General features: G+C 62.7%; 1 protein-coding gene and 1 long non-coding RNA gene across 2 annotated transcripts in view; one reads left to right on the forward strand and one right to left on the reverse strand.

Moving 5' to 3' along the window:
* LOC308257645 overlaps nucleotides 1-10207 on the reverse strand; it is a 16783-nt gene extending 6576 nt beyond the window's left edge. The window contains exons 1-2 of the long non-coding RNA XR_013961625.1: nucleotides 9457-10207; nucleotides 2089-2338 (exon numbers count right to left, since the gene is read on the reverse strand). This is a non-coding gene — a long non-coding RNA (uncharacterized lncRNA). The remainder of the gene's footprint in view (nucleotides 1-2088; nucleotides 2339-9456) is intronic.
* Nucleotides 10208-10257: 50 nt separating this feature from the next.
* Nucleotides 10258-19327, forward strand: CTSD (cathepsin D). Its single transcript, XM_080687736.1, has 9 exons — nucleotides 10258-10443; nucleotides 12310-12469; nucleotides 14166-14289; nucleotides 14754-14872; nucleotides 16632-16858; nucleotides 17506-17628; nucleotides 17952-18096; nucleotides 18214-18312; nucleotides 18409-19327. The coding sequence occupies exons 1-9, from the start codon at nucleotides 10379-10381 to the stop codon at nucleotides 18574-18576; spliced, it is 1230 nt and encodes a 409-aa protein (XP_080543862.1). The 5' UTR covers nucleotides 10258-10378; the 3' UTR covers nucleotides 18577-19327.
* Nucleotides 19328-22073: the final 2746 nt, after the last annotated feature.

A 22073-nucleotide genomic window follows, 5' to 3' on the forward strand; every position in this document is an offset into this window, starting at 1 on the left:
CGCGGACCTCAGTTTTTCTCAAGGCTGCAGCTGACTGGCTGAGCCCACCACGCGAGGGAGGGCGATCTGCTTCAGTCCAAGCCTGCTGACTGGAAATGTCAATCACATGAGAAGGTCACCTTCACAGAGACACCCAGAACGACGTTTGACCAAATAGCTGGGCACCACAACTGGCCAAGTTACCACCACGTGACTGCCCCACCCTCCCCTCATCTGCACTCCCCTCGGGCACCCTGTCCTCTGCCATTCGGAGCATGGCAGCCTCTGTCCTCGCACCCCTGAGCCTGTCACCAAGTGGCAGAAAATGCAGGACACAGACCCCAAGGGCAGGGACCTGGCTGCATCCCAAGAGCTCTGTGCAGCTCACCATAATGAACCTCAAACCTGCCACCACAATCCATGTGACCCCTGGGCCCCAACACCCCCCACACTTCAGAGCAGCCCCTCAGAGCACCTCTCAGGGAAGCCTTTCCTGAACCTGCCTGTATTGGTCAGGGTTCGTGGGGCCCCTAAGAGGGGTTCCCTGCATGCCCAGTTTGTCTCCCCAGTGAATTGGGGTAGAGGCAGCTATGCCCTCCCATGCCCCCCCACAGCCTGGCCAAGTGCATGTCTGCTCCAGGCATTCCTGGGGTTCCCCAAGGTCCCCATGTGGTTGTCAGACCCCTGAACCACCTCCCAAGGGGAAGGCCATGGCTCTGAGCTCAATCCTTGGCCTACTCCAGAGGGCTTGTGAGCCACTAGGACCCTGGTCTCCTTTTCATCAGCATCGAGACTGAAGCTCTGAGATATGGTTGTGTTCTCAAAGCCTCTGAGCTCTGTCTCCATCTCAGCACAATCCACCAGTGTGTGGGGGGGTGGTGGGGTGGTGGGGAGGAGGTGTTGAGGGGGTGGATGACTTAACAGGTCAGCAGGTCCACCCACCAGACTGAAGAAAGCAAGTGTCCCTGCAGCACCTGGGCTCCTCCTGATGCCCCCAAAGCACCGGGCCTGCCGCAGCTCTCTGCCGGTCTGGAGTCAGCCCCACACTAGGCACAGAACTGGGGACGGTGGTGGCTGGGGCTCGGGGAGAAGCAAAGGCTCAGTGGAGAGGACACACGGACTGGGCTCCAGCCCTTGCAGGCCCTGGACGCTGTGCCTCCCTGCCATGCAGAGTGCTGGACTGCGGTGCAGGGGCCAGTGACTGGGGTGGGAAGCCCTGAATGACAGCGGGGGAGGGTGGCTGACTCTTGTGGGGAGAAGCGAAGGGCATGAGGCCACGCCAGGTCCCTGTCCCACAGGGCACCCAGAATGCCCCCTCCTGGACCAGCTGAGCCTGGCATTCCCCCCTGCCCCACCCCCTATACCCGTCACCCTCCCCCTGCCCTAACTGTGCCAGCCACTCTCAGCCCACCCTCCCCCACCAACTCAGGCCCCATCTAAGGCAGCTGACCTGTAGCTAATTCCCTCAATGGCCTCCTTCACAGAAACACTAATGCCCTGGGCCTGTGGCTGGGGCCCCAGGGAGCTGCAACCCCACTTCCTCCTGGCTCTGAGGGCCTGCAAGTGGGGTGACTCAGGCCCAATTGGAGGGCAGGGCAGCCCAGCAGGCGTGACTCAGCTTCTTAGCCCTTCCCCCACCCACCTCCTGGGAGGACCTGTCACAACGACTTCCTGCCCTGCCCTCAGAGCAGCCCCCAGCCCTGGCCGCCCTGCAGCCCAGCCCTGTGCACCCACAGACCTTTCCTCTCCTCAGGCACCAGGAAGCCACAGGCTCAGAGCTGGAGCTGAGGGCGTGGCCAGCACTCTCCTCCCGGGCTGCTGGGGGTCTCGGGGCCTCCGGGTGACACCCAGGCCCAGGGCAGAGGCCCAGGGCAGAGACGAGACTGCCCGCCAGCTAGGACCCCTACCCTCCTCCCTGAGGGACAGGGGACAGAGGCGAGAGGAGGACCAGCAGCCGCAGCCCCTGCTCCGCGTCCACTGTGCGTGCTGGGGGTTTGTTCATTCTCAATGCCTGTCACCTCCGGTGTGGAATCTGATGATTAGTCTCGCTACCGTGTCGGGGCTACTGTCAGCGTTGCTGTGTGCACATCCTCGTGCACATTCTCGTACCTGACCCGGTGGCTGGGGACACTTGTTGTGGGTCTGTCCCTCCAAGAGGTGCCGCTGGCCTAGGGCAGCTCAGGACCAGCTTCTGTGGACAGGGCCACACGGTGCTCAAAATGCTTGCGCCAATTCGCCGTCCAGCCGGCCGCTCGCTCCAATCGCTCCCTCCTGACCACTTGGTTTCCCAGCGTTCGCACGCAGCGTCCTGGTGGGCGTGCTGGAGGCGAGCAGCTCCCACCTGCCCATCTGCACGTTCCTGAGGACGAATGAAGACAACACCCCACACGCTACTGGCACCTGGCTTCCCTTCCCTTCCCTTTCCTATTGGGTTGTCGATCTTCTTATGGTTTGTGGTTCTTTTTTATTTTACACTAGAGGCCCCGTGCACGAAATTTGTGCGGGGGGGGGGGGGGGGAGGGGGAGGGTGTCCCTCAGCCCAGCCTGCATCCTCTCCAATCTGGGACCCCTCGAGGGATGTCCGACTGCCCATTTAGGCCCAATCCCTCTCACAATCCAGGACTGCTGGCTCCCAACTGCTCGCCTGCCTGCCTTCCTGATTGCCCCTAACCACTTCTGCCTGCCAGCCTGATCACCCCCTAACCACTCCCTTGCCAGCCTGATTTATGCCTAACTGCTCCCCTGCCAACCCCATTGCCCCTAATTGCCCTCCCCTGCCGGCCTGGTCACCCCTAACTTCTCTTCCCTGCTGGTCTGGTCCCCCCACAACTGCCCTCCCCTGCAGGCTGATCGCCCCCAACTGCCCTCCCTTGCAGGCCTGGTCCCCTGCAACTGCCCTTCCCTGCAGGCCCAGTCGCCCCCAACTTCCCTCCCCTGCAGACCTGGTCCCCCCCAATTGTCCTCCCCTGCAGGCCCGGTCGCCCCTAACTTCCCTCCTCTGCTGGCCTGTTCACCCCTAACTGCCCTCCCCTGCAGGCCTGGTCCCCCCGCAACTGCCCTCCCCTGCTGGCCATCTTGTGTCCACATGGGGGCAGCCGTCTTGTGTGTTGGAGTGATGGTTATTTGCATATTGCTCTTTTATTAGATAGGATACTGCTGCTGGTCATATACGTGATGAGTGTTTTCCATCCCCGTGGCTTGCCTTTCACTCTCCTCTCACGGTGAATCCTGAGGGACAGGAGTTAGTCACGTTAGCACAGTCCATTTCATCACTGCTCCCCTAGAAGAGGCAGGGGCTCCTTTACCCCAGTGACAGACGTCATTGTTTAGAAGAGTTTACACGTGCAGAGAAGGTGGCCGATAGCATGTGGTCCCCTGAACCCACCCTTCACACACACACAGGGTCTCCCGCTATTAGCAGCTCCATGACCGTGACCGTGGGCCATCTGTTAAAACCAATGAGCCAGCATCGACACATGGTTACCAACCCGAGTGCACGTTCCCGGAAGTTCGTTTCTTGAGGTGTGTCTTCCGTGGGTGTTGGGAAACCTCTCACATCCTGTGTCCATCATTCTAGCCCAGGGGTGGGCAAACTTTTTGACTCGAGGGCCACAATGGGTTCTTAAACTGGACCGGAGGGCCAGAACAAAAGAATGGATGGAGTGTTTGTGTGAACTAATATAAATTCAAAGTAAAGGAGCAGAGGGGAGAGCAAGAGAACCCTCCGCTCTTTCGGCTCCGCGGGCCGTAGTTTGCCCACGGCTGTAATCTAGCCACATACAGAAATGCTCTGCGCACCACCTGTCCCCCCGCCCCCGCCCCACAACCATGACCGGTCATGTCCCCACACCCCTGCCTTTCCACAGTCTCAGGGTGGACTCACACACGAGGTGGCCTTTCACGTATGAATATGCATTTACGTTTCCTCCGGGTCCTTTCGGGACCTGATAGCTCCTTTTTCCTTGTCACGGAACAGCACCCCACTGTGGGATGGACCACTGTCTCTCTGCCCATCGCCGGCGGCAGGACTACGCGGTTGCCTCCAAGTGTTGGCGACAATGACTAAAGCAGCTTTAATGTTCACGAGCAGGTTTTCAGGTGGACGTACGTTTTCTTTTTTAAAAAATAAATCTTTATTGTTCAGATTATTACAATTGTTCCTCTTTTTTCCCCCATAGCTCCCCTCAACCCGGTTCCCACCCCACCCTCTGCCCTTATCCCCCCCGCCCCACTGTCCTCATCCATAGGTGTACGATTTTTGTCCAGTCTCTTCCTGCACCCCCTACACCCCCTGCCCCCCGAGAATTGTCAGTCCACTCCCTTTCTATGCCCCTGATTCTATTCTATTCACCAGTTTATTCTGTTCATCAGATTTTTTATTCACGTGATTTTTAGATTCACTTGTTGATAGACATGTATTTGTTGTTCATAATTTTTATCTTTACCTTTTTCTTCTTCTTCCTCTTCTTAAAGAATACCTTTCAGCATTTCATATAATACTGGTTTGGTGGTGATGAACTCCTTTAGCTTTTTCTTATCTGTGAAGCTCTTTATCTGACCTTCAATTCTGAATGATAGCTTTGCTGGGTAGAGTAATCTTGGTTGTAGGTTCTTGCTATTCATCACTTGGAATATTTCTTGCCTCTCCCGTCTGGCCTGCATAGTTTCTGTTGAGAAATCAGCTGACAGTCGTATGGGTGCTCCCTTGTAGGTAACTAACTGTTTTTCTCTTGCTGCTTTTAATATTCTCTCTTTGTCTTTTGCTCTTGGCATTTTAATTATGATGTGTCTTGGTGTGGTCCTCTTTGGATTCCTTTTGTTTGGGGTTCTATGCACTTCCTGGACTTGTAAGTCTATTTCTTTCTCCAGGTGGGGGAAGTTTTCAGTCATTATTTCTTCAAATAGGTTTTCAGTATCTTGCTCTCTCTTCTTCTGGCACCCCCATAATTCGGATGTTGGTACGCTTGAAGTTGTCCCAGAGGCTCCTTACACTATCTTCATATTTTTGAATTCTTTTTTCTTTTTTCTTTTCCAGTTAGGTGTTTTTTGCTTCTTCATATTTCAAATCTTTGACTTGATTCTTGCGATTCTCTAGTCTGCTGTTAGGTCTCTGTATAATATTTTTTATTTCAGTCACTGTATGTTTAATTTCTAGTTGGTCCTTTTTCATATCCTCGAGGGTCTCACTAAATTTATTGGCCTTTTCTAGAAAATTCTTGAAAAACCTTATAACTGTGGTTTTGAACTCTATACCAGTTGTTTGCTTTCCTCCATTTCTTTCATTTGTGATCTGTTTGTCTCTGCATTTTGGCTGCTTCCCTGAGTTGATAGAGTGGCTCTGTGTGCTAGGTGTCCTATAGGGCCCAGTGGCTCATCCTCCCCCATTACCTGAGGTGGACACTCTTGGTGCACCCCTTTGCGGGCTGTGTGCACAGCCTGGTTGTAGTTAAGCCTTGATTGTTGTTGGTATCACTGGGAGGAATTGACCTCCAGGCCAATTGGCTGTGAGGATCAGCTGTGTCTATGCTGGGAGAACTGTGCTGGAGACACCCTTATGGGGCAGGACTTGCTTCAGTGGGGCTTTGGTGCTCACTGAGTCTGCCCACTGAGTGTGTCCCTTATGGATCTGAAGAGTTGTAGTCTGGATGGTCTCTCTCTGACCCCTGGGTACACTGGCTCTTGGATCTCCAAGGAGGTGCTAATTTAGCCTCTGCCTGAGGCCATCCAGCAGGAGCTATGGAGAGATCTGCAGGTTCCTCTTCTTTGTTTGAGGTTTGGAGGTGCCCAGATGAGGCCCAGCTGTGAAGCAATGCAAGCTGCTGTGGGGCCTTGGGCCTTCTTTTGGATGTTCTGGGCTCTCTGACTCAGCTGCAGTTTGTTAGGTAAGTTTAGATTTCAAAGGACCAGGCCACTCATATGCAAAAGCCTCTGCGCACAGCTGGGGTGGGGTTGTAAATTGGGTGGGGCGGAGTCTCAGGGAATCAACAGGGTGGAGCAAACAGCAATGGCTGCCCTTCAGCCCTGCCCTAAGAGGCCCCCGGGTCTCAGTGTCCCGCGGTAATCGCAAGCACCTCTGAGAAAAAGCTGCCCTTGAGTTCGCCCGATGCCAGACAGTCCAGTTTCTCCCCATATGAGTCTGGGTCCCCAGAGTCTCGCCCGGAACTGGAGTTCAGAGCAGTCGGGAGCTTGTGTCTCCCTCCTGATTGAAAAAGACAGCCGTGTACTCAGTTGCCAGCCCTTTCCTCGCACGCGCCTCCGTACCTCTGCACTTCACTTCCACACCTCCTCTGAGTCTCAGTGTGCTTTTCTCTTCCCTTCTAGTTGTAGAATTTCCACTCAGCCAGCCTTCCTGTGATTCTGGATGATGTCCGTTTTGTCTTTTAGTTGTAGTTTTGAAGTGGTTGTGCGAGGCAGCAAGTTCAGGAGTTTACCTATGCCGCCATCTTGGTTTCTCCCCTTTCTTTCTTTTTTAAATGCATTTTTATTGATTTCAGAAAGGAAGGGAGAGGGAGAGAGAGATAGAAACATCAATGATGAGAGAGAATCATCGATCCGCTGCTTCCTGCACGCCCCACACTGGGGATCGAGCCCACAATCCGGGCATGTGCCCTGACTGGGAATCGAACCCTGACCTCCTGGTTTATAGGTCGATGCTCAACCACTGAGCCACGCCAGCCAGGCTGGACCTAAGTTTTCAAGTCTTTCAAGGAGAGTTGTTACTGGATCCTGTGGTGAGACTATGTCTGGTTTTGTAAGAAACCACTAGCCTGCCTTCCAAAGCGCCTGCCCGCCCCCCGCTCCGCACCCCGCCCCCCCAGCCCTGAGTGCCATTCCTGTGCACCGCCCGCTCTGCCCCCCCCCAGCCCTGAGTGCCATTCCTGTGCACTGCCCGCTCTGCCCCCCCCCCCCAGCCCTGAGTGCCATTCCTGCGCTCCGCCCGCCCGGCGCGTGTTCCCGTTTGGATGTTTGGATCTGGGCCTTCGGGTGGGCGTGTAGCGATGTCTCACTGCTATTTCAAAGCGCACTTCCCACACGACACAGGTGTCTTACAGGCTCGTGCCCCCTGGCACCTCCTCGTCCCTGGCATGCGGATTTAGGTCTTTGCCCATTTTCAGTCGGGCTGTGCACTTGCTCATCGTTGAGTTCCAGGAGTGCTTGGCACGCTGCCGATGCCAAGTCCTTATCGGATCCTTGTTCTCCACTGGGGTTTGTCTGTCGTTTTTACAGGCGCCCGGGTGTCTTGGGTGAGCTTCCTGTGGAAACAACATGTCTGTGCGGGTTTCAGACCACGAGGAGGGTCTCCTTGGCCCTTGGCCCCTCACGGAGTCACGCTGGTGTTTCTCTCTCTAACCCGCCCGGGCCTGGGAGTGTGTGGTGTGAGGGAGGACAGACGCTTCCATCCAGCTGCACCACGTACTGAGACACCCCCCACTCACGTTAGGGGGAGACTCTTCCGCTCCACCTCCCCGTCCGCTATCTGCCCGCGCACCAGCACCCCGTCCACACGATGGGCCCCTCCTAGGAGCCGCTCCCCAAGACTTCACCTCGCCACGCCCAGGACTGCTCTCCTCAGGGTCAGACGGTCAACGCCGGGGTCAGTGCAGAGTCCCTTTTCCGGGGACTGCTCCCCGGCACCCCGTGTCCCAGCGGCCACCCCTCCACCATCTTTAACCTCCTAAGGGTGGAGGCCCTGGGCCTCCTCTACGTCTGCTCCAGCCCTTTTGCATCCAGTCTTGTCACTGAGTTACCGCTGACCGATGAGGAGGGCCCATCAGACCTGAGTCCTGGAGGGTCATTGAAGGTTGGGGTTCCTCAGTGTGCTGGGGGGGGACAGTCCCTCGCCCCGTGCTCTGGGGTCAAAGTACATGGAGTGGCACCTCCTGGCGAGAGGGCTGCTGGGCGTGGAATCCCCCCGGCACCTGAGGAGCGTGGCCTAGTGTCCCCCAGGCAGGGAGACGGGTGGCCCTGGGCATCGAGGGGCCCTGTCCTCTCTCAGCTTGGATCTGCCCCCTCCATTCCCAGCTTCAACAGCTGCTGCCACTCAACAGCCATTGCAGGACCCCTGGGCGCCGCCTCCATGGCACACCCCAAAACTGAGCTGGGCCTTCCTCCCAGGCCTCCTCCCGCCCATCCGTCTCAGCCAATGACATGCCATCGTCCGGCTATTTTGGACGGACCCCTACTGAGTATGGACCCTTCCATCGCCCTCCATTTGTCCCACTGCCGGAAACCCTACTCCCTGCCTCCAAAGTGTGCCCCAAAGCTGACCGCTCCACACAGCCTCCTCGCCCAGCCCAGCCTCAGCCAGGCCCCCAGCGACCCCCCTCATGGTAGGGGGAGTTCTAGGAGTGCTTGGCACGGGGACAAGCCAGGGTCCTGCGGGGGCTCCCCTCTGACCTCTACACGCAGCTCTTCCCCCTGGGCCTGTGCTCCGCTCAGCTGACTGCTCCCCACCAGGCGGGCCCCATCTCTGGCCTCAAATGTTGACCCATCACCTCCTCAGGCTGCTCACATGAGGCTTCTCCATTGCAACACCCTCCTTCCTGTCGCCCGTGGCCCTTTCCGGCCCCCGTCTCCCCCCCAAGCCCTTGTCTCCTTCCAGAAGCCCACGTGGTGTCTGGTGCCCGGTCTGGAGGATGACCTCCATGAGGGAGGGAGTCCGTGTGGGTCCCGTGACTTCCCAGCGCCCAGAGCACGTGGTGGGTGTTGGACTAGTAAGTGTGGGAGGGATGGCTACCCAGGGTCCGAGGGGAGGTCATGAGGCATGGCTTCCAACCCCATCTTGTCCCCTGACTCACCTAGCAGCCCCCCCTTCCTGGGCCTTGGCTGTCCCCCTGGAGTCCTTAGACCCTGGCCCGCACCCACTAGCAACCAGAGACCAAGAGTCATGCCCTGGGTGCCCCACCAGCTCGGACCTGCGGCCCCGCACCTGCCCAGCTGACTTGGGAGCCCTGTCCCCACCAGGCCTGACGCCTCTTTCTGGGCCTGTTCCACATTGGGCAGGGCACCAGGGGAGGGCCCTCTGGGACCCTCTGGCCAATCACACCAGGAAGGGACCCCGAGCACCCCTTCGTCCCTCCCACACGTAACTGTTGAGCACCCACCACGTGCCAGACTCTGCTCTGGGTGCTGAGGGATCCTGGGAACGGCGTGGAGAGGGGCGCTCTGTCCTGACAGGTGTAGGGGAGGGGCCTCTCCCGCCTTTGGGCACCAGAGGTCCCTTCTCAGCTGCTGGGGGGGGGGGGGAGCCCAGAGTCTCAGCCTGGCTCGCAGCAGCCGCTGCCAGACCACGGCCGCCTCTGCCCTCCCCCCCCACCACCAGCCAGCCATAAGCTGCCTCTCCGCCCACCCCCAACCCCTCCCGTGGCCTTGCTGGCCTCCTGCGTGCCTCTGGGACAGTGGTCATATTCTAGCACATTCCTCCACTTCGTTCCCTTCTTGACATGACCTCTAAGATGCCCTGCCCAAACTCCTTACCTCCAGGAGGCCAGGGCCGGCCCTCCTCTGGCTGGGACTGCGCACGGGCCCCTCCTCAGGCACTGAGCGCAGTTCCAGGCCCCAAATGGAGCAGGAAGGGGTGCCCAGTGAGGTCCTGTGGGCAGCGGTCACTGTGGCCGCAGCAGGGCTGAGCACTGGCCGCAGCAAAGGGCTCACTCCCCCAGGCCCTGCGAACCGAGTCCTCATGAGACTTGAGGCCCAGAGAGGACGTGGGAGGGCGGGCTGGGGCTGCCAGAGGAAGGTGGGCTGAGGTGGAGGGCCAGGGCCAGGCCTGGCGTTGCTCTGGGGAGATGGAAAGTGAGGAGCGGGGTGGGGGCGGGTCGTGGTTCCTTGCAGAGTGAGGCTGAGGGTGGCTGAGGGTCCCTGCAGACTCCAGGACAAAGGGGGAGGGGGGACAGGGCGCCAGCGGAGGGCGCAGGGGCAGTGGGCATAGTGGGAGGTGGAGCGAGGCACCCTGAGGGAAGGGGGGCTGCGGGGGGCCTCACTGAGCACAACCCGCGGGCCTGGGCTGGGCCTGGGGAGGAGGAGCCAAGACTGGGGGTCCCGCCCGCTGAAGGCGGCCAGGGGCGTCCGGGCCCGGACCCTTCAGCTCAGGCCCGTGGCTGTGCCCGCCCGGGACACGTAACGCCCAAGCGGGTGGGTCCCCGCGATTCCGGGAGTGAGGGTCGCCACCCGGGGGCACAGGGCAGTCTGCGCGCTGCAGGCCCCGTGGGCGTGTCCTGGGAAGCCCCGCCCAGGCCCCGCCCCGCGCACGCCGGCCTTGGCCCACGTGACCGGCCCGGGCGCAAACAAGCCAGTCAGCTGACCCGGCCCGACTGCGCCGTCATCCCGACTATAAGCGCGCGACCTCGGAGAGGTCTGCTCCGACCCCGCCGCCCGCTCCGACCCGGCCGCCGCCGCCATGCAGCCCCCCAGCCTGCTGCTCCTCCTCGGCCTGCTGGCCGCGCCCGCCGCCGCGCTGATCAGGTGAGGCCCGCCGGTCCCGGGCACCGGCGCTTCGGGCCCCCGCACCCTAATGACCTCCGTGCGCCCCACACCCCCACCCGGAGCCCCAGCCTCCTGCAGGGCCCCCCTTGGGTGGGGCGGGGCGCGGCGCTCTGCAGCTGCGGGGTTCGCTCAAGCCCCCGCCACCCCAACCCGGGCGACCGCCCTCCCTGCACCCTGGCGGGGGTAGGAGGGAGGGTGCTGTGACTCCGGGCTGACCCAGCCTCCCCAGGACAGGCTGGGTGGGTGCCCGTGCTCGGGCCCCGTGTGTGGAAGTCGGGAGACCCCGGGTGTTGGCTTCCAGGCCCCTGAACTTGGGCGAGTTGTTTTTCCGCTTGGGTCTCCCCTTTGTGAACTGGGCTTGCCTTCCCCCGGTTTGTCACTTGGGATCTCACCGCAGGCCATGGGCTGGGAGACCCTCGGGGCCACCCTAAGTCTTAGGGCCTAAGAGTCCCAAATGCCCAAGAGACAGGAAGCTTAAGGAGAGGGTCTGGGGGAGTGGCCTCAGGCCTGGGCACCTGCACCCCTGTGCCAGGCTGAGGGTCCCCTCACCCCCATTCTCCTGCCCTTGCTAGGCTTCCCGCTCTCCCAGCAGGCACACTCTTTTATGCCTCTGCGCCCACCCAGCCCTGGGGACCTTTGTATCAGGCCTGGGCCCGAACTGGTCCTCCTGGGCTGTGAGCCTTATGCCCGTGGGAAAGTGGATGAGGTCATAGGCTGTGGGCTGAGCTGGGCTGGGCCTTGCCAAAGGGCTGCCCTGCGTGGGCTGTGACCTGGGGGTGAGGAGCCCCAACTGGAGCAGTTGTGCGGGGAGCAGCCTGCAGGCCTGCGCCTGCCTCTGCCCCAGCCTCTGCCCCACCCACAGACCTCCCCCAGGGATGGAGAGCCTTGGAGGAGGGAGCCTGGGGTTCTGGGTGGGATAGCTGGGCCAGAGCCCCCTCACACCACCCCGGTGCGGGGGGGCTGGAGGCTGCTGGTTCCTGGATTGCTGCAGGGCACCACCCTCCCCCCCAGGCAGGAACCTTGGGCTCTTCCCACCTGCCTCCCTCTTTCCCAGGGCACCCCCTGGGCTTACTGGCAATAGCCAGCCATCATCTTAACTCCTGAATCCCAGGTGGTTAACCTTGCTCAGTGTGCTCTCCTGCCCCGCCTCCTCGCCATGGCAGCAGAGAGCAAGCTCACACCCAGGGCATCCAGGGACCCCTTTCTGCTCTGATGGCCAAGGCCCGTGCACAACACAACCAGGGGCACCTGTGCTGGGAGGCAGGGGCTCCTGTGAAGGGTGCTCCCAGTGGGGTACCATGGGGCTGCAAGCAGACACCCCGCTCTCCAGGTGCAGTCCTAGTCCCCCCGGTCTGCATCGTGGTGAGGAGAGAGTGACAGGTCAGCAGTACGTGACCGAGGTCACTGCAGTGTGGGGTGAGAGCGATGGAAGGAAACGGGGTGATTGAGGATGGTCAGGGAGGGCTCCTCAGAGGGGGTGGCATTGAAGTCCAATCTGATGCCAGGAGGTGGCCAACCCAGGGAGGACAGGCAGGGGAGGTGGGAGCATGGGGGCCTAAGGTCTGGGTGGAGCCGCGGCCAGAGGGCCAGGTGAATGGGGCTCAGAGCAAAGGGGTGACAGGTGGCTGCCGATGCCTGACAGATCCCACGAGAAGAGATCACAGAAGAGATCCGAGTGGGGGCAGAAGACAGGGGGTCTCTGAAGGCCCTGGTGGCTGAGGAGGGGGTGGAGCAGGTGCTGGCTGCCTCTAGCTGGGATGCTTGGATGTGGGTGCAGAGGGTCCAGGAGGGAGGCAGGGGCCAGCCCTGCCCTAAGGAGCCCTACCCCTACTCCCCTCTTGACAGAATCCCACTGCACAAGTTTACATCTATCCGCCGGACCATGTCGGAGGTGGGAGGTCCCGTGGAAAAACTCATCGCCAAGGGCTCCATTTCAAAATATGCCCAGGGGGTGCCCGCTGTGACCGGGGGGCCCATCCCCGAGGTGCTCAAGAACTACATGGACGTGAGTGTGGGAGTGGGGTGTCCACTTGGGTGGGGGTGGCTGGGCTACCCCAAAACACGGCTTTAGGGAAAGGTCCCTGTGAGCCGCATGCATTGTGGAGGGGTGCTCCTGCCTTCAGCACCAGCAGTGGAGGGCTTACCTGCCCTGTGTGGGCGGAGCTTCCACTCGGCCACGCCCCCTGCCTGATGGCGGGCTCTCCCCTCTGGGGTCTGCACAGCCCGCTCTCCTGCCTGGCTGAGAGGGAGGGTTGGGGTGACCTTGGCACCTGAGACGTTGACCTCTGCGGGCCACTGACCCCAGGCTCAGAGCTGGGCGGTGCCTCATCCTCGAGGCCAGCCTGTGGGGAGTGGGGACAGCGTCACCCTCCCAGGTGAGGAGCTGGGCCCAGGGCCACTGGCCGGTGTGGGGGAGCCCAGAGTCTGGCACAGGCCTGCCCGCCTGAGGGGTGCCGGAGGTCGGAGATCGGGTATCTGGGCCTGCCTGCTGGGGTGTAACTAACTGCTTCGGAGCTTGTGTTCCTGCCCACCTGCTGGCAGGCCTGGGGCAACCTGTGACCCAGTCTGTGCCTGCTGCTTGAGCGGGATAGAGACTCAGGGTTGGAACGTTCTGGAAGCCACACAGCAAACTGGGGCCGGGTCAGCCTATCCCAGGTCTGGGGACATCTCAGTGTGCCCCACCCGAGTCTTAGGGAGCCGGCCTCTTGCTGCCTCTGGCCTTGGGTCCACCTGGGGTTGGGACAGGGGCTGTGCTCTCTGTCCTGGCTGTCGCGAGCCCCAGCCATGCCAGGAAGCTGGAGCCTCGGGCATGTGATCTGGCCGATGGAGGGGGGCCGTCTGACCAGGGTCAACTGACCAGTTCCTGATTTTCCTCAGTGCCCACACGCTCGGGTATTTGCTGAGTCATTCTCCATCCCCCCCATCCGGACACTTCATGAGTCAGCAGCTCGGGTGTTCCCTGGAGCCAAACGGCCAGAGAGAGATGCCCAGAGGGAGGGAGGGGGGAGGGGACTGGTGCCAGAATCCTGTGGCGACTGGTGTCCCAGGCTCCTTCCCTGGGGGGAGGGGCTGCCCAGGCAGGCAGGGCCCAGGTGAGCACAAGCTCAAGAACGCCCATCTCCTCGGACTTACGAGAGGGCCAGGGATGGGGCTTCCCTTAAGGTTCATAGGGGCACATGCCCCCTAATGCTCACTGGAGCACCCCAGCGGCCCTGCTCCCTGTGTGTGAGATGGAGAACTGAGGCCCAGACCTGTGAAGGCAGAGAGGCTGGGCCATGTGGGACTCGGAACCTCCAGGGTGTCCCTTCTCCCCTCCGCCACCCGGACTTCTCTACCTGGGAGCCCTCCAGGCTTGGCCCTGTAGGGCAGGAGCAGGAGCAGGGGCAGGGTAGGAACTGAGGCCCAGAGTCAGGCTCTGACTTGGCCCCCATCCTGGAGAGGCAGTCTCTCCCTTCAGGGCCCTGGACCGCGGAGGTCCTCCCCGCCCGAGGCTCGGGTGGCCGGCAGAGCCTGTCCTAACTGACTGGACACTGGTTTTATGTTTCAAATGGGGGTGTGGGGGTCTTCCCTCCTCTCACCCTGGCCAGGCAGGGCTGGGGCTGCACCCCAGGGCCTGGGGGTGGCAGGTGGAGGTGGATAGCCTATGGCAGGTCTGGACCCTGGGGCCCCTCCGCTGGCTGACAGACCCTTCCCGCCCCCAGGCCCAGTACTACGGGGAGATCGGCATCGGGACGCCCCCACAGTGCTTCACTGTCGTCTTCGACACCGGCTCCTCCAACCTGTGGGTCCCGTCGATCCACTGCAAGCTGTTGGACATCGCCTGCTGTAAGTCAGGCCGCCTGTCCGCCCAGCGCCGCGTCCCAGTTGGGGAGGTTGTCTGAGGGGCCTGGCCCCTCTCGGCACTGCCCGCACTCAGGCTTGGCAGCAGGCAGGGAGGTTGGGGCCCTGGGGAGGGGGCACTAGCTCTCCCCAGGCGCCGGGGGCTGCCTCCCAGCTTCTGCCTGCCTCCTCCAGCCCTGGGAGGTGGCTGTGGGCTGGACGCCGGGGTAGGTGCACCAGGCGGGCCCAGCCCCGGGGCTCCCGCTTTCTGGGTGAACCTGTTCCTGCCAGCCTTGTTTCTCATGGGCTGGGCCCGTGGCGGCCAGGATGGGGCAAGACCAAGGCTGGTGCCCGTGGGAGGGTGGCCCGTGGGAGGGTGGCTCGTTGGCGGGGGCAGCCTGGTCTCAGTGTGGGGGTCGAGGGTCAGAGGCCACAGTGGGCGGCAGGCTGACACGCTCTCGGTGGCATAGGGATCCACCACAAGTACAACAGTGGGAAGTCCAGCACGTACGTGGAGAACGGCACGACCTTCGACATCCACTACGGCTCAGGCAGCCTCTCGGGGTACCTGAGCCAGGACACCGTGTCGGTGAGTTCCTCCCTCTCGGCGCCCACCGTGGAATCAGGCTCGCGGACCCCAGCCCCACCCCAGGCAGGGGCCTTGGTGGCTCTGGCTCCCTGGAGAGGCTGCTGATGGGACGGCAGCAGCTGTCAGCTGGGCGGACGCTGGGGTCACAGCTGAGCGCAGGCCTGGAGGGAGGGAAGAGAGCCTGCCGTGCTCGCGGTGGGCAGCGAGGGGGTGGGAAGGGAGCAGGCCTGGCCCAGGGGTTCGAAGGGCCAGTGGGGCAGAGCGAGGGTTTCGACACCGAGGCGGTGCTGAGGCCGGGGTGCACAGGTGCAGGTGTGGGACCAGGGCCCGCTGAGTGGTTAACCGGGAGGCCTCCGCCCTGGCTCCCGGCAGGTGGGCGGGCAGGTGGGCCCGTGGGAAGACTGGGCTCATTCTGATGCTTGGGTTTGAGATGCCCACAGGTGAGATGCTTGGGGCTGGTCCTCGGGGCGTCCTGCTCCTGGGGAGGGCAGAGGTGTGGGGAGCCCCTCAGGCAGCTGACAGGGCTATCTACAGAGGACACGGTACAGAAGGGCTGGGGTGCTTCCTGTTGCTACCTGCATTGGGGGGCATGCTCCCCCTCAGGAGGGGTCAGCGGGCCATTGACAGTTTCTGGGTGTAGAGCTGGCTCGAGACCTGGCCCGGGAGTTGTGGGGGGATGAGGAGCAGAGAGAAGATGGTCCCTCCCAGCCCCAGCCCTGGCCCCTGAGGCACAGGAAGGCAGCGAGCCTCCTGCCGGTCTGTCCCTCATCGGCTACAGGTGGCTCAGGCCGCCCCACGGCGGTGGTGGCACCTGGGCCAGCAGTCCTTCCCAAGGCGCTTCGGCTCCTCGTGGGCCACCCTCTTCCCCACCCGAACCTGCTGGGCACCACCCGTTACAGAAAACGGGAGAACCAAGCAATACTTAGAGAGATGGAGTTATATTCATTACGCGCGGGCCCAGAGGAAAATGTCTCTCAAATTCCGGCCCCAACATGGAGGAACTTTCCCTATTTATATGTTTTTACCTTCTTTGTCTCCCAAATATGGGGTGTTTCCGGCCCCTTTTGCAAGTTCTTAAAGAGCCCCTATGTGCTGGGGCCTTGAGACCTCAACCAGAGGCCTGGCCTGGCGCCAGCACTGATAACTTGGTCGGGGGAAGGTTTAATGCCTCTCTGAAGTGGGAGTAGTCTCATTTTCCTTATTATTTAAGCAAGCACGCATTTACAGAAGCCAAATGGCAGGGTTAGAATTTCAAACGGCAGTTTTTATCTGAGATGGATGCTTCACCCCCAGCTTGTCTCCGGGCCCGAAGCAGGGTGTGGCCCAACGCGCTCCCTCCCCCACTGTCACCGCACAGCCCTTGTCCCCACATCCTGCTCTGTCTGCAGCCTGGCTGGGGTAGGGGCGGGCATCGTGGCCTCGATTGCCAGTGGGTTGGGTTGTGGGGCCCCCGTCCCCTGGGCTGGGCCGAGGGCAGGAGCTGCCCAGGTGGGAAGGGGTGAGGGCTGGAGCTGAGCCGGGCCTCCATCTGTGCTCCCCAATCCCTGTTAAAGCTCTCCTGCCAGAGTGGGCCCCCCCAACCCCTCAGCTCCACCCCCCCGCCCCCCCGTGTTTCCAGCCCTTCACTCCAGCCCCCTGTCCTCAGCCCCACATGCCAGGTGATGGGCAGCGACCCAGCTGGGTTTGTAGCTGTGGCCGCCCACACGCAGGGTTGGCCGGGATGGCCCACCTGGGGCCCACTGACCCCTGCACCCCGCAGGTGCCCTGTAATTCGGGTCAGGCAGCCCTGGGCGGCGTCAAGGTGGAGCGGCAGGTCTTCGGGGAGGCCACCAAGCAGCCGGGCATCACCTTCATCGCGGCCAAGTTCGACGGCATCCTGGGCATGGCCTATCCCCGCATCTCGGTCAACAACGTGGTGCCCGTCTTCGACAACCTGATGCAGCAGAAGCTGGTGGAGAAGAACATCTTCTCGTTCTACCTGAACAGGTAGGTGGGCGGGCCCGTCTCACGGCCCAGCTGCGCCGAAGTGCAGGGTGAGGTGGGAGCGGGTTCAGCTGCAGCGGCCCTGGTCCTCCCTGGGGGCCCTGGGCCATGCCCCTGACATCCGGCTGGAGGCAGTACGGCCGCCCTTCCAAGGAGCAGCGGCCCATGGAGAAGGCTGTGCCTCCCCGGGGGCTGCCTGCCCAGAGGGTACAAGGCCATGAGCCCCAGGGCAGCAACAACTGGCTCAGCGCTCAGGGCTGCCCAGCGCCGCCTCTGCAAGGCCTCTGTGGTTCCCCTCCTTGGCTCCTAGCATTCCCGTCCCCGTCTGCCCGCCGGCCTGACCCTGCTGTCCTCAGCTGGCAGAGCAGGAGGCCCTGAGCACGGGCACTGGGCTGGGCCCGCAGTCCACTTGGGGTGTGGGATCGGAGCCCTCCCCTGGGGGAGGAGAAGGAAGTTCCATTCCTTCTTGTGCGCCTTCTGGATCCTTCCATCCTTGCGGGCTCAGGAAGGTCCCCGCTCTGGCATGCTCTCCCAAGATTGCCCCACCCACCCCTGGCCTCTGACCTGGCCCAGCCTGTCCCTGTCCCACCCGGCCCTTAGGCTGGACATGGGGTGGGCAGGGGGCTGACTGCCCCTACCTGTCCTCACAGGGACCCGAGTGCACAGCCAGGGGGCGAGCTGATGCTGGGCGGCACCGACTCCAAGTACTACAAAGGCCCGCTCGCCTACCTCAACGTCACCCGCAAAGCTTATTGGCAGGTCCACATGGATCAGTGAGTCCTGGCCGAGCCTCGTTCGGGGCCGGGGGGGTCCCTCCAGCTGCTGCTCAGCAGGCCCCTGAGGAGCGAGCAGCCCTGGTCGGTTCGGGAGGGTTATGGCAATGGATAGCCCTGGCCCCGCTGGCCTAGGTGCCTCTGGTCACCTGCTGCTGCCCTCTGCACACGGCCGTGTAGTGGCCTGCTCTTGGCTTCTGGGCTCTGCTGCCCGGCAGCTCACGGCCAGTGCCTGGGAGAGGAGCAAGTCTCCTGCCAGGGCTGCCGCTGGGCACGGTGGGGGCAGCGGGTGGCCCTGGGAGACACACCCACTTCCCCTGCAGGGTAGACGTGGGCAACGGCCTGACCCTGTGCAAGGAGGGCTGTGAGGCCATTGTGGACACGGGCACCTCCCTGGTCGTGGGCCCCGTGGATGAGGTGCGCGAGCTGCAGAAGGCCATCGGGGCCGTGCCGCTCATCCAGGGAGAGGTGAGCAGGCGGGCTGGGCCGGCGGGGGGCAGGGGACGGGTGCCCAGGTGGCTGTTCCCCAGGTCGCTGTCGCCCCTTCTCACTGCCCCCCACACACACTGCCCTCGTCTCCTCCAGTACATGATCCCCTGCGAGAAGGTGTCCAGCCTGCCCGAGGTCTCCCTGAAGCTGGGGGGCAAAGACTACAAGCTGCGTGCGGAGGACTACACGCTCAAGGTGGGAGTGGCGGGGACAGGGTTGGGGGGGCCTGGAGGCGGGGAGCCTGGGCGGCTGGCGGGCTGGCTGGTGGTGACGCTCGCTCCGGCCTTCCAGGTGTCACAGGGCGGGAAGACCATCTGCCTCAGTGGCTTCATGGGCATGGACATCCCCCCGCCTGCGGGGCCCCTCTGGATCCTGGGTGACGTCTTCATCGGCCGCTACTACACCGTGTTCGACCGCGACGAGAACCGTGTGGGCCTGGCCGAGGCCGCCAAGCTGTAGCCACCTGCCCACTGGCAGGAGAGGAGGAGAATCGTGGAAGGAGGCAGCGCCCGCCCTCCCGGCTGGCCCGCCACACTCACACACACACACACATACACACACACACACACACACTCTCTCTCACACTCACACCTGCAGCTACTCGGCTCTCCAGGCCGCCGCGTCGCAGGCACCGTTTTGTGGTTTCCCTTCCCTGGTGGCAGAATGCCGCCTGCCTGCCTGTCTGCCTGTCTGTCTGTCTGTCTGTTTGATGGAGGGGCAGGGCTGGGGCAGCCAGTAGGCCCATCAGTGCTCAGAGCCTGTTCACTCACCTGGAAGACCCAGCTCGGCTCGAGTGCGTCCCAGGACCCCCTTCCTCTCCCCTCCTCCCCCATCCTGTCCCAGCCTGGGCCTCGGGGGCTGGCTGCCCAGGCGGAGCGTCTGGGCCGAGCCGCTGCTCTGCCCCGGGATGCCTTCCTGGTTCCCTCTCCATCCAGCCTGGGGCCTGGAGCTGGGCAGTGCTGCCCCCCACCCGTCCATTAGTCTCAGGCCCAGCAAGGAAGGGCCAGCTGAGGCCTGGGGCCAGCAGGAAGGAGATGAGCCAGCCCTGTGAAGCCTGTGGGTCATCCTGGGGCCTGACCCCTTTGGGGAGGGCATTGGCTGGCCCGGGGAGTGGGGAGGGGAGGGTGCTGGCACCGGCCTTCTCTGAGGCTGCCCCTTCTTGAGTGGCCGGGAGCCAAAGTTGACCTGAAAATAAAGTTGTGGATCTGTGTGTGTGGGGTGTGCTTTGTGCTGGTGGGGTGGGTGGTTCTAGATCCGGGTGTGGGGAGGGGCTGGGGGAAGCTGGCGCTTCGGAGGCTGACTCGGGGGTTGGAGGGGGGTTGCCTGGGAGGTGCTCTGCACCTGGGATGTGGAGGCGGGCTGATGGGCTGGCTGGTGCTGAGGCCCGGAGCAGCGGCCAGCAGGGTGTGGCCTGGGCTGCAGGCTTCCTGGTGAGCGAAGGCCTTTGCCGGGACACCGTTTTCAGTGGCTGCCATACTTTCCTGGACCATGTTTCTGCCCTTGGAGGAGACCTCAGCAGCAGGGCCCCTGTTCCCCAATTCCCCTGCACACCCCACTTGGGCTAGGAAGGGAACCTGCGCAGGGCTGGTGGCGAGTGCGCAGCCTGCCTCCCGTCTGGGCGTCCTTGCTGCCAGCTCCGGAAGTGGCCTCGCCCTGTGGTTGCCAAGCCAGTGCCAAGCAGGCCCACCTGGGGTCAGTCACAGGGTTCAGGGGTCCGAGTTAGGAATCCCCTCAGGCCACAGGGACACCCTCCCACCCGTTCATGGCCTCTATTGAGGGGTGGGAGGAGGAACATTTTCCAGGAGGTTTTGAGGGGTGGGTAGGAGTTTATGAGCACCTGGGGGTGGGCAGGACTCCCTCAGGGACTCGGAGCCACCCCGACAGGTGTAGGGCTTGGCACGTGGCGTCTGTCACTGGCCTGGTGCCTCTCCGGCCTCGGGGTCCAGGGCCTCGGGCCAAGCCTGGGTGAGCACCTCTAAAGGGTTCACCCAGAATGGCCGGGAGCAAACACGTGCCCTGCGTTCTCTGCACCTGAAATACGAGCAGGAGCGGGCAGACGCAGCACCTGGCAGGGCTGCCGGGGAGGCTGTCATCCAAGCCGTGTGCGCTGAGGCCCCGAGGGCAGAGCCTCCAGGAGGGGCCGGTTTCTGTGCTGGCTCAGGTCACGCCTCGGCTGGCAAGGTCGCAAGGCCCTGGCCCACGGCTTGGACTCGCTAACATGCGCCCCTCCCAGCTGGAGTCCAGCCCCCAGAGGGTACCACTGTCCCTGCTCTGGAACCTGGGGACCAGCACGGCGGGCCCAGCCCCAGCCCTGGCCCAGGTCCTGCAGTCATTCATGCTCCTGCCCAGAGCCTGGCCCTGCGTCCACCCTGGGTCCAACGCCTACCTCTGACTCCACCCTTAGCCTCGAGTCTCTAGAAGGTGGGTAACAACAGCTCCTCCCTGCGGACCTGCTCTGCCCCAGCCCAGGGACCATGGGCAGGGGAGGTGGGTGGCCTTCCGGCCCATACCCCTGCGTTGAGGTCCCCCAGGTGGAGGCCAGTGGGGGCCTCAGAGAGGCAGCCTCACGGTGGTCTGCAGGAGAGGGGTCTGACCTGCTGTGGCCTGGAGCAGACCCCTGTGGGCCAGTGCCCCTTGCCTGCTGCCTGGGACCAGGTGGGCTGTGAGCAGACCAGCCCCACTGGTCACCCCCACAGCCCTGCCCAGAGAGGACCAGCGAGCCTGTGGCAGGTGGCAGAGCCTTCCTGGGGAAGAGATGCCAGGGAAACCCAGTGGTGTGGTGCCCAGGCCCCACTCAGGCTGGGAGGGCACCTTCAGTGAAGGCTCAGCCCCCCGAGAGAGGTCTGGATGCCCCCACACCAGGCCTCTGGAAGGGGCAGTGGGTGTTGGGTGAGGGAGACCTGAACCCTGGCTCCCCACAGACCCCAAGGGCCCTCATGCCTGGGCCCTGGGCCTGGGCGCCTAGGGTGTGGCCAGCATGAGGGCAGTGCAGAGAGCTCACCCACACACAGGTGTTACCAGCATTTAAGGCTGACTTTGTGCCCCAGGTTCCTGACAAGCCTAGAGGAGTCTGTGCCAGGGGTGGGGAGACAGGGGCGGGGCTTGGAGAGGGGGTGGACCTGTGCCAGGCTGGGGAGTGGTGCATGGAGTTCTGGAGAGAAGGGGTTCAGAGGACCAGGCAGAGGCAGGCAGGTCTCTGAAGAGAGAAGGGGTCCCTGAGGACCCAGGCTCAGGGGAGAGAGGGTCTTGGGGAGGAGGGGGGTGCGGGTTGAGAGGGTCCAAGGGGAAGGGGTCTTCATGGGGGAGACGCTCAGAGCACGTCCGGCTTCTGGGTGACAAGGCTGGAGGGGATGAGAGGCAGACGGCCACCATGCTTCAGGGCAGGTGGGGCCCATGGACGGGAACAGGACCCAGCTCAGAGAGGCACCTTCGTGGTTGGGGGTTTCCCCATGATGGAGGGGATCCCTGTGCTTTTGCAGGAGTGGGGGGCAGCTGGGACAAGTGAGAGAGACAATGAGGTGGTGGGATGGAAGACAGGCTGTGCCAGGCAGGCACTGCTTAGGGCACATGACGTGTGGGGATAGCACCTGCAGGGGACCGGACCCAGGTGGGATGGGACCGGGTGGGGACATGGGATGCAGGTGGGATGGGATGCAGGTGGGATGGGACCAGGTGGGATGGGACCCGGGTGGGATGGGACCGGGTGGGATGGGACCCAGGGGGATGGGCCCCAGGTGGGATGGGATGCAGGTGGGATGGGACCCAGGGGGATGGGCCCCAGGTGGGATGGGATGCAGGTGAGATGGGACCCAGGGGGATGGGATCCAGGTGGGGCGGGACCAGGTGGGACGGGACCAGGTGGGATGGGACCAGGTGGGATGGGACCCAGGGGGATGGGCCCCAGGTGGGATGGGATGCAGGTGAGATGGGACCCAGGGGGATGGGACCCAGGTGGG

Source organism: Plecotus auritus (assembly GCF_963455305.1).
Source record: "Plecotus auritus genome assembly, chromosome: 9".
NCBI lineage: Eukaryota > Metazoa > Chordata > Mammalia > Chiroptera > Vespertilionidae > Plecotus > Plecotus auritus.

Coding starts and splice junctions, on each gene's coding strand:
- CTSD (XM_080687736.1), top strand. CDS start 10,379: ATGCAGCCCCCCAGCCTGCTGCTCCTCCTCGGCCTGCTGGCCGCGCCC. Junction 12,470..14,165: donor TGCTCAAGAACTACATGGAC/GTGAGTGTGGGA, acceptor TCCCGCCCCCAG/GCCCAGTACTACGGGGAGAT. Junction 16,859..17,505: donor TTCTCGTTCTACCTGAACAG/GTAGGTGGGCGG, acceptor CTGTCCTCACAG/GGACCCGAGTGCACAGCCAG.